Source organism: Plectropomus leopardus, chromosome 7, assembly GCF_026936395.1.
Source record: "Plectropomus leopardus strain MGB_pleo_1.0 chromosome 7, ASM2693639v1, whole genome shotgun sequence".
NCBI lineage: Eukaryota > Metazoa > Chordata > Actinopteri > Perciformes > Serranidae > Plectropomus > Plectropomus leopardus.
In genome coordinates, this window is record NC_142182.1 from 22,257,636 (window position 1) to 22,268,719 (window position 11,084).

The 11,084-nt window shown below is 36.2% G+C and overlaps 1 protein-coding gene across 1 annotated transcript; it reads left to right on the top strand.

Moving 5' to 3' along the window:
• Window positions 1-1,766: 1,766 nt before the first annotated feature.
• Window positions 1,767-10,605, top strand: cpa4 (carboxypeptidase A4). Its single transcript, XM_042496236.2, has 11 exons — window positions 1,767-1,922; window positions 3,082-3,163; window positions 3,991-4,125; window positions 4,262-4,360; window positions 4,525-4,626; window positions 4,723-4,824; window positions 5,915-6,025; window positions 6,281-6,371; window positions 7,734-7,933; window positions 8,948-9,032; window positions 10,191-10,605. The coding sequence occupies exons 1-11, from the start codon at window positions 1,858-1,860 to the stop codon at window positions 10,376-10,378; spliced, it is 1,260 nt and encodes a 419-aa protein (XP_042352170.2). The 5' UTR covers window positions 1,767-1,857; the 3' UTR covers window positions 10,379-10,605.
• Window positions 10,606-11,084: the final 479 nt, after the last annotated feature.

Consider the following 11,084-nt stretch of genomic DNA (forward strand, 5'->3'; position numbering starts at 1 on the left):
AAAAAAACTCTCACTGGGTGATCAATTATTTAAGATTCAGGGTAATTCCAGTCGGCTTAATCTGATGTCACTCACTGTAGCCATAAATGGAGTGTATTAATACTGTGTGGGACCCTGTTATAGAAGTTTAGTGGTGCGCTGCCATCTACTGGCATATGTGTTAACACGCAGCTGTATCTTGAATCTTAGGGTGATTTATTTTATACACACAAAAAAGGTATGTGAACACCTGAACATGTGATTCCCAAACCATGGGCATTTATCTGGTACCAAAACAGTCTCCATTCATCTGGTTTCAGGCCTCCCTCAAGATTTTGGAAACTGACCACAGAGATTTACTCAAGAACATCGGTGAGATCAGCCACTGACGTAAGTGATCAGGTCTCACTCACAGTGGGAGAGCCAGTTAATCCCATAGGTGTCCCAAATTCTCTGTGAAGGCCTGTCAAATTCCTCCACACCAAACTGGGGACATTATTTCTTTACTGGCTTTGTCATGTCAAAACAGGAAAAGGTCTCAAAATGTTTTCACAAAGTTGGAGGTACACTTATACTGTTATAAACATAAGTTATGATAATCAAGAGTTCCCTTCAGTCGAAGTAAACCATCCACTAAATCTGAACCATACAGACTTGCAAATCAAAGTGTAAATATTGTTAAATTTATTTGAGAGATGCACAGTATTGGATTTTTGGTTGATATCTGATATGCCGATGCATGACGACTCATTTTGCCTATAACGGATGCTGATATCGATATATATACACTTTTTTTTCCCGCCACCTAATTTTAGCAATCATTAAGTCTCTTCTGTAGTGGAACATAACATTCAATGCTTTTCACTGTATATAATATTAATTCATTGTGCAAAATAAGAAAAATATGGCAACTTAGAAGTGATGATTTGTACTTGTTCACTTTGTTGGCGGATGCCAATATTTCATTTTAAAATCAATGTCGACCAATACAGATGACGTTCAAATATCACCGTGGATCACTCATTCATTTATCCCTGGTTATCTAGAATTATCTGTATTTATAAACCTGAGTTGTAGTTGTTAGTAATGAGTTTACTCCCGGAAAACCCTAAACTTTTCCATCTAAGTCTACAGCGAAGAGAAGATAATTCCAAGGAGTCACAACAAATATTTACAAATTTAAAAAGAAAAAAACATATATGTTTTTTATTTACAAAGTGAAATTTATTTTATCTGCCTCTTGTAAAACATTTGACTTTTTTTGGGTAAGATTCTGTTTTATTCCTGGAGATTTAAGAAATACCATTAAATAGAACGTAACATTTTAATTGAACTGCTCACACCTCATCGATATTTGCAACCTGTAATAAAGGCATCATGAGTAGCCTTTGTTTGGCTGTAAAGGCTCACAAACTGCCAATAGTTAAATCTTGTAATTAAATAATTACAGGAGGTTTTTGCACGTCATTACACTCAAACGAGTATAAGCCATGGATCTAGATCCCACATAAACTCTGGGTAGTGTTAGTGAGTATTTTGTAAGTTTAGTACTGGTACTTTTACTTCAGGTAAAGGATCAGAGTACTGCTTCCAACACTTTTAACTTATTCACCAAAGTTAGGGAAAATGGGGGGAAACTATGACTATCTGCAGCTGACCTCTGGACAGATAAAACGAAAACTAATCAGCAAGTTTGTCACTCAAAATAACTTTTTTTCCAGACAGGAGTGCTTACAGTTAGTGCTTTGTCATTATCAGCAGAATGTGGTAACTCTCCTGTTTGGGAACTGGCCACCTGTCACCTGATGGTATTAAGAGACTAGAGAATCTGCGGCCTGACACTCTTGTGGCCGTCAACAGTCCAGACACACAGACGAGATGAGAGGCCTCTGGCTGCTGTTGGCGCTTGTGGCTGCGGCCAAAGCCGAGAGGGTGTTCACTGGGTAAGTTATTCTGTGCACACTTCCAGAAGAGATATTTCTGTTTGGGTTTGAAATACTGATTTTGAAAGTTGTAGCTTTATTTTTGGTGTGACTAGAAAAAAAGAAGTCATTATTTGAATGACTTCTTTTTTGGCTAAAATGAAAGCTGTCTAATACAGCAGTCTTTTAATACATCCTCAATTCATGAAGGTTGTAATGTTACGCTTTATTAGAAAGGTGTTTAGAAAGATTTAGAGAGAAATCAGATGGACAAAATAAAGGAAACACCCGCCAATAAAATGCAAGACAATTTAACAGCATCTGCAGCCTCCAAAATAATCATAGAGTTGAATCAACACCTTTTAGAGTCGTTTCAACAAAACTTGAACATTATAAGCTCTACAGCATGGACCTATTAAACTTGATTTTAAATCCCGGGAGGAGTTTCAATTCTTTACTCACTTATCGTGGCCAAATAATTTACATTAACGATATTATTGTGATATCTTAAGAAAATTCAAAAATAGAAATGATTAATTCTATCAGTGAAATTCATATTTAACTTTGTTTATTATGTGTCTACATTTATTATATTTATTATGTCTCATATTTCCATATATATATATATATATATATATGGAAATGTGGTTAAGGTGAACACAGTAAAACATAAAGGATGTTTGTGGAATTATAAAGTACATAGTGTAACAACAATTAATAATTTTTATTCAATGAAAAACTTAATTTGAACATGAAAATTTCAAGCAAGCACTTTTATTCTCCATTAACTGAGTGTGCCATTAATTTAGTTATTAAATAAAAGTATTTAGAGACTTGATTCGGTGAGATTTTTTTCCGTCCTTGCATGCAGCATAATCAGCATGTCAAGTTGAAAAAATGCAATTATATTTAATGGGCAGAAAATGACTTGGCTTTTTATTTGGAGAAAGATTAAATCATAATTACAGTCGTATAAAAGGGAACTAAGTGGGAGTTATGGGTCTGGGCACTCGCTGTTCCGCACAAATAATTGCTTTTCATATTGGTAAGCAGTGAATTAAATCTTCCTCTGCTGAACTCACTGTACAAGTACAGCAGATTACCCTGAAAAAGAGCATCAACTAGAAATATGAAATGTAATATAATAATGCTCAGACTCTGAATGAATTTCTTCTTCCAGAGATAAGGTCATCAGGGTCAATGTGCAGACTGAGCAACAGATCGAACTCCTGCAGGCTCTGGAGACTCAGCAGGCGTGGGAGGTATACACACACACACACATACACACACACTCTGGTTATACAGAACAAACACCTACGTACCTTGAGTTTTGTCAGCTGCTTGTGCCAAACAGTTTCTCATGAAGTACAGACTAAACCTCATAAGAGTTTCTTCAGGTTGAAGGTTTAAAGCACCTGAAGCTCAGAGTCTCTCAGAGATTATCTAAGGTTTTGTGCCGCACTTTTTAATCCAGGAAAAAATCCAGGCATTAATCTTTTCGCTCATTTTATTCGTTTTATTAAATATTGTATTCTCCAAGGCATGTATTAATGAAGATTAAAAGCAAGCATAATAATTGAAGGACTTTGACAGCTTTTACAGAAACTCTCATTTGAGAAAGTGTTTGTTTTATTTGGCTTGAACGCTGATTAGACTGATTATTTACATTTATACTAGCTGACAAGAATCGAATAGAATAAAATAAAATAGAATACATCTTTATTGTCCACCACGGTGGAAATTTGTCTTTGGCATACCAAACACAGAAGACAGCACAATAAACTGCAAACAATCAGTTAGTAAAAACACAGCACATAAACAGGAGCAGTGTTTCAAAGGAAATTTGACCCTTTGAAACCTGAGCCAATTGGCTTGATTTCCTTCAAAAAACACTGGAAGAAGTTACAGGTTATGAGTCACAAGAAAATTACTTTCAATTTAGTAACTCTTCCATTTGCAAGTATGTTGCAATACTTCCACTTATCTCTCAGTCAAAAAATGAGAAACAAAAGAGTGGTAACAAACTGTGAAAAACAAGAAGAAACAGAGAGCAGAGTGTTTTTTCTCATCATTATGTCTCTGATTCCAGCTGGACTTCTGGCTCCACCCAGTCTCCACTGAGCTCCCTGTCGACATCCGAGTGCCCCGCTCCAGTCTGAGCTATGTGACGGAGTACCTCAATGCCAACAACATCCCCTATTCGGTCGTCATAGACAACCTTCAGGTATGTCATCCTCCTGATGTAATATAATGGTAATTGTCCTTGTGTCCCTGATTGTCATGTCCCAGGTTTTAAATTGATGCGACAATAGAAATGACACTGAATACTAAAATTATGGTCTCTTGCATGTCACATTCAGGAGCTTCTCGATGAGGAGAAAGCTGAGATGCTGGAGAACCAGATGAAGGAGCGCAGCACCAGGAGCTTCAATTTCGGAGCTTATCACCGTCTGGAGACAGTAGGCTGTTTAAACAAACACACCAATTACTCTGCAGAATAGAAGAAATACATCCTCAATACCCACTACAAACACTGTATTACAATTTATCTGAGCTTCACATCAAATTTGGACCAAGTGCCATAAGCATCATTGACATAAAGGGAAACTTGTCTCCCATACAGATCTACAGCTGGATGGACACTCTGGTGGCTCAGTACCCGAAGCTGGTCACCAAGCAGCTAATCGGGAGATCCTATGAGAACAGGCCCATGTATGTGCTCAAGGTAACACATGTCTCACACACATCACACCTGTACTTTGTGCCTTTTAGCCATTTTTATCTCAGCATGAGTTTTTATCCTGTTGACATGTTGTTATAGTTCAGCACTGGAGGAAACAAGCGTCCTGCCATCTGGATCGATACAGGTATCCACTCCAGAGAATGGGTGTCTCAGGCTACCGGAGTGTGGACAGCCAACAAGGTACAGCACGTTTACAACAATGAGTGATAGATTAAGCTGAAATGTGTTAGATTTCCTCCAGAGACTGTAAAAGGAAACTCTTAGAAGGAAAGACCTCACAGGTGCAATTGGCTCATAAACAAAGCTTGCATGATTTGTCGATGAACACAAAATTGACTTTTTATGATAATTGACTTATCATTCAGGTCACTATCCAGCAAAAATGTCAAATTTGAACTGTTAACTCTTTGAGACTTGAGTAAGTTGGTTTTATTTCTTTAAAAAAAAACAAAAGGAAGAGGCAACAAGCAACTTGCCAACACATGGCCCAAATATCAGCAAGAAATCATTTAAAAAGTTAAAAGAAAATTACCTGAAAATAAAAACAAGAAAATGACTTAAAAAGTGCTGAAAATAAAAAATATATGTATTCATTTTATATCTTGTATAGTATTTTTCTATCAGATCATTTTAATATAAATGATCAGAATCGTGAATATAGATTTGTGGACATTTTCCCTATTTTTTAAAAATCATTTTCAAACACTTCTCCCCTATTTTCTTTTAGTAATTTGTTTGTTAATTTTCTTGTCACATGATGCTAATTTCCCTTTTTCCTCATGTTTTTGAAAGAAATGAAACTAATGTGCTCAGGCTTCAAAAGGTCAAAAGGCGTGTGAACGCAGCACAAGAAAACAAAAAAAGTTGATCCAGATTTCAAAGGGTTAAATGTGCTTTTTCTGATGACTTTTATGACTATTGGTCGGACTAAACAAGGAATCAGAAGGTGCCACTGAGGGCTTTTTTCTAATATCTTCAGACATTTCACAGTCAAAATTATTAATCCAAAAACTAATCATTAGATTAATAAACAATGACAATAATTTGTTGTTGCAGCTCTAGTAATAAATAAATGTTATAATGACATTTTAAGTTGGAAAGAAACCAGTTCATATTTTTACCCACAAAAGGTGCATACAGTATAATAATCTCACATTCCTTCCTTTCTTGTAAATGATGTTTTATATTATGATGATGTTTATATTGTTTTATATATATTATCATCTCAGTGCCATCTCAGCAAAATAAAACCCTTGTTGTTCTTGCTTAGATTGCCACTGATTATGGTACCGACGCCTCCCTGACCTCCCTTCTGAACACCATGGACATTTATATGCTGCTTCTTGCCAACCCTGACGGCTACGCTTATACCCACTCCAATGTATGTTACGGTCATTCAAAGGACAAGTTAGAGTTGTAAAAACTGAAACATCTTTGCTCTTATTCTCTGTTTTACTGTGGGGTTTTTTCATGTTGGGTTAAAACTAAAAAACATTTAACACTTACATTTTACATGTAAGGTGGATGTTTGAGAGGAAATTGTGGTTGGTATGAGACAGTTTTCAGTTTAAATCTTAAAAAAAGGAAAATACTTGAAAATAAGTGTGCGACTGACTTGATATTGTGTGATTTTCAGGACCGTATGTGGCGTAAGACCCGCTCCGTGAACTCAGGCTCCAGGTGCCGTGGTGTCGACCCTAACAGGAACTGGGATGCAGGCTTTGGTGGTCAGTATGGAAAAAGACAGCAAGTGCCTCTCATGAACTTTGTGTTGTTTGATGAAGTTTGTTTGTTTTTTACTACAGTTTGTACTTTGTCTGTAAACATATTTCTTTTGCAGATACAGACACTATAAGTGGATGGGGTTAATACATTTAATTCATAGATACCACCATGAAATATCTGTTGATTACCGAGATTAAGACAATTCTTTTGCACGTTTTCTGAAATTTTATGTTTTAATATACAAATGAGGCATTATCTAAATAAATGGGCATTTTTGCAGAAATTTTGCAGATAATTTTTCTGTTTGGACAGTAATACTAAAATGAGACACATGCTAACTTTGGTTATGAAGAAATAATGAAAAGGTGACAAAGGTGTTATTTTCAGATAAATAAATTTTTGGCAGATTATTTTGGTTTTTCAGACTGTGACAGGTGAAACTAAATTTTATTTCTTTATATTTATTTAACATTTATTTAAGCCAGGAATACCCCCTTTGAGATTCAAAATCTCTTTCAAGGGAGTCTTGGCCACGACAGCAGCATGAGGAATTTCACATAAAACAACAACAGACTAAAAGCGCAACAGCAAAAAGTTAAAAACAAATAAGCAGCTAATTAGAAAAGATTTTTACAAATTAACAAAAGACAAAGTAATCAGCCAATTTACAACAAACTAAAATAATCACTGTTCAGTAGCCAGACAAGTGCATTCGGTGGTCAAAAACTCCTTAATCCTTTTTTTAAAATCTCCCAGGCTTATAACAGAGTCTAGTTTAAGGTGACTCTGCAGCTGACACAAAAATGAGTGCAAAACTTTACAGCACTTTCACCCAAGGCCGTGGGTTCATAGAACGACATACAAAAGTTGTCCATGTGACTGAAAGTTGCAACTTGCAACAGTTCTAGGTATCATTAGGGAACATAAACAAGGAGGCAGGTCATGTAACACTGAAATGTTAGTTATTTAGGCCAAAGCATGTTCATGTGCTCTCAATATACACAGTTCATTAGGTACCTAATAAACTATTAGGTACACCTAATATACATAGTTTATTAGGTGCACCTAATAAACTATGTATATTAATATACATAGTTTATTAGGTACCCTTGCTCTTTCAGTCTAATGCAACAGCGCTGTAATAAATCCTACCTTAATGAAGATTATAATCAATTTTTAACAGTTAGGTGTTGATTTTATTTCATGGTCATTTTGGAGGCTGCAGACTGTGGTTGTGATGCTTTATTAGAAACAACAAACAATAGACTTTCAAATTACCCTAAAGTACTTTTGTCCCTAAAACGCATTTGCTACTTGTACCTATAAACAGACATGTATAGTATGATGTATTGTACTCCCTCCAGGCCCCGGTGCCAGCAGGAACCCCTGCTCTGATTCCTACCATGGCCCCTCGGCCCACTCTGAGATTGAGGTGAAGAACGTGGTGAACCTGATCAAGAGCCACGGCAACTTCAAGTCCTTCATTTCTGTCCACGCATACTCCCAGCTGCTCATGTACCCCTACGGCTACTCCTGCAATAGCGTGCCTGATCAGCCTGAGCTGGTAAGGAAGAAAAAAACTGAAGAGTTAATTGTAAGGAGGCACATAGCAAATTAAATCTGACACCTGTTCCTGCTTATGAAACAAAGAATTTCTCACACAGGAAAATTAAAACAGAGAGGCAGATTAATTTTTACAGAACCTGATATGAAAACGCCCGTCTCTGTTATCTTCAACACCTTTAATGATTTAAAAAAGCAATATCCTGCCTTTTGACCGGAGACTGGTTTAACAACGTCAGCTGTGTAACTCAGGGTTACAATTTTTTATCTAATTAAAGTTTTATTGTTGAAAACTTAAATTATTTGCCCCTAGATTGATAAATTGACCAATCAGAGACTCATAAATGCTTTATATGATCTCCATGAACTCAGCCAGGAATCTTTTTCAGCAATACTGCTTCAAGTTTTTGTGCATATTTAACCCAGTCGCCTGAAATAAATGCTGGAATTTTATGTTTCTGCAAACCACAGATACCTTACATTTTCACGTTTTTATGTGGCTGATATGTTGAAAAGCTGTGTTTAGCAAGTTGTTATGCTTAGGCACAAAAACCACTTGGTTATGGTGAAGAAAAGGTTTTGCTTCAAAATACCCTGTTGGGGAGCACAATATCAGCTTGAAAAGCAGCAATGGCTTTATAAAAAAAAATGTCCATTATTCTGGCAGAAAAGGGTTTATGTCTCAATAAAAAAAAGAAGCTATTTTTGGGCCACCATCACATGAGGAAAGAAGTGATGTCTTGCAGCAGTGTCTTTGTAAAAAACTACTTTATTTGGGGCCTAGAAGACAACTGGAAAAATAACAACAGTTTGCTGCAAAGCACGTTTAAGAACATCAAGCAAACAATACTTTTGTTCAAGTAAGGTTTTGAGTGCAGGACTTTTACTTGTAATTATAGAGTACTTTCACAGTGTGGCATTATTACTTTTATGTAGGTAAAGGATCTGAATGCTTCTTCCACCACTGACTATACCTAACAACGGTATTGTGTCCTTTTTCTTGTGTTCGCTATAGGACTCTGTTGGCAGAGCAGCAGTGCAGAAACTGACTTCCCTCCATGGCACCAGATACAAGGTTGGAAGTATCTGCAAGATCATCTGTGAGTAACTTTTGCAACTTCACGGCACCTCAAATTCAAAGTCATGCACCTGACGAACTGCTGCTGAAGTTTAATTATGATAAATACTAATAAATCGATAACCTTAAGTCATTAAATGAAGTGCACCACAATAAATATATCAGTTAAAAAAAGAAATTATTCAGTGCACTTTCTCTAAAATACCAGTTAGATTACTACTCATATAGCTACTATTACTGACACTAGTACCAATATATCAGACAATATTGACTTATTGTTGTACAGTCAAAGACATGTTTGAGGTTCTAGAGAAACATGTCACCCTTACAAACACTATTTTGTCCACCAGAGATCACTGACGAGGCTGTTTTCCAACTGTACAATGTCCCGCTCAGTAAATTTTTTTAATGCAATTTGCAGAACAAATGTTGCCATTGTGTGTCTCTGCAAACCACAGATATGTTACATTTGTATGTTATTATGTAGTGGATATGTTGAAACATTGCATTGTTTCAACAACGCTGTGGCGAACACGTGGGTAGATGCAGGCATAAAAACCACCTGGTAATGGTTAGGAAAAGACATCAGTGCTAAAAAAAATTTGGCTTTGGTGCCACAATGACAGCTGAAGACGTCATTGATGTAAAAAAAAAATCAAACTATTAATGGTAGCTGTGGTCCACTGGACTGGAAAAACACACAGTGGAAAACATAGGAAAACACAATGATGACTTGCTGAAAAAAAGACCTGGTCTTGTTTTTTGTTGGTCCCAAACACTTGTTGGCAGTGGTCTGCATCTTGGCAGCGTCGCACTTCGGTGTCACGCTATCCACCATCCCCACTCCACCTCCCAATAACAAAAGTCAGCTCATATAGTATTACGCCACCTTAGAAATGTTGCTATGGCACGTATCAAATGTACAGATGTAATGTTATTGTGGTTTGTACAATCGTTCAATTGTCCTTCTTCTGGGGACATGGCAGAATTTTTTTTTTAAATCTTAATCATAATTCTTTGATAAATTCAAGGAATCATTTTCATTTGATGTGTTTATTTAAAACATTTCATACTGGTTCATATATTATCAGGTTTTTAAAACTTAAATGTTATCTGTGTCAAAAAGCCCTGATTAGAAGAGCTGCTACCATAATGTCCTCGCCTCCTGCTCTCCCCTCAGATCAAGCCAGCGGTGGCAGCATTGACTGGTCTTACAACATGGGCATCAAATACTCCTTTGCCTTTGAGCTGAGGGACACCGGTCGCTATGGTTTCATCCTGCCAGCCAATCAGATCATCCCCACCGCCTCCGAGACCTGGCTGGCTCTGAAACACATCATGGAGTATGTCCGGGATCATCCTTATTGATTGCTAAGACCCAGGAAATGAAGACACTTTAAAATCGACTAATATGCAAAACAGTTTTCTGTGCTGATGTATGACATCTGACTTCAGTATGAACCAGTAAAGTCAAGAGTACCCTGTTTGAAATCATTTTGTCTTTCTGTGTTCAGCTGTTGCACATAAGGTCAACCTGTGTGTAAAGGGGTTTATTTCCTTGAGAAGTGACCTAATAAATGTGGAAGAATACTGTATTATATACTTGATTTTTGTTGTTATTACTTCTATTAGTAATTTTTTAACCTCTAACTTATTATTCAAGACTTGCAATATTATTATCAGTGATGGAAGATGTATTGAGATCTTTTAATTAATAAAAGTAGCCCAGTGTAGATGTACTCTGGTACAAATTAAAATCCTGCATTCACTTGAGTGACAGAGGTATAAGTCCACTTAGTACCAAGTGATTAAGCACTCAAAAGGATTAAAAAAATTACAAAGATATGAAGATGTAATAAAACTATATAAATCTATATATACTACATACACCTTTCACTTTTATAGATACTGTATAATAAGTACTTTGGTTCAGTCGTGGATAAATACTACATTAAGGTGTATGCAATGGCAAAAAAAAGTGAAATATGTTCTGTGATTCTAAATGGGGAAAAGTAGTTTTATCTACACGAATCCAAATATAAAATAAAATATAAAAAATAAATTAAAAAATAGT

Coding starts and splice junctions, on each gene's coding strand:
- cpa4 (XM_042496236.2), top strand. CDS start 1,858: ATGAGAGGCCTCTGGCTGCTGTTGGCGCTTGTGGCTGCGGCCAAAGCC. Junction 4,825..5,914: donor GAGTGTGGACAGCCAACAAG/GTACAGCACGTT, acceptor GTTCTTGCTTAG/ATTGCCACTGATTATGGTAC. Junction 7,934..8,947: donor TGCCTGATCAGCCTGAGCTG/GTAAGGAAGAAA, acceptor TGTTCGCTATAG/GACTCTGTTGGCAGAGCAGC.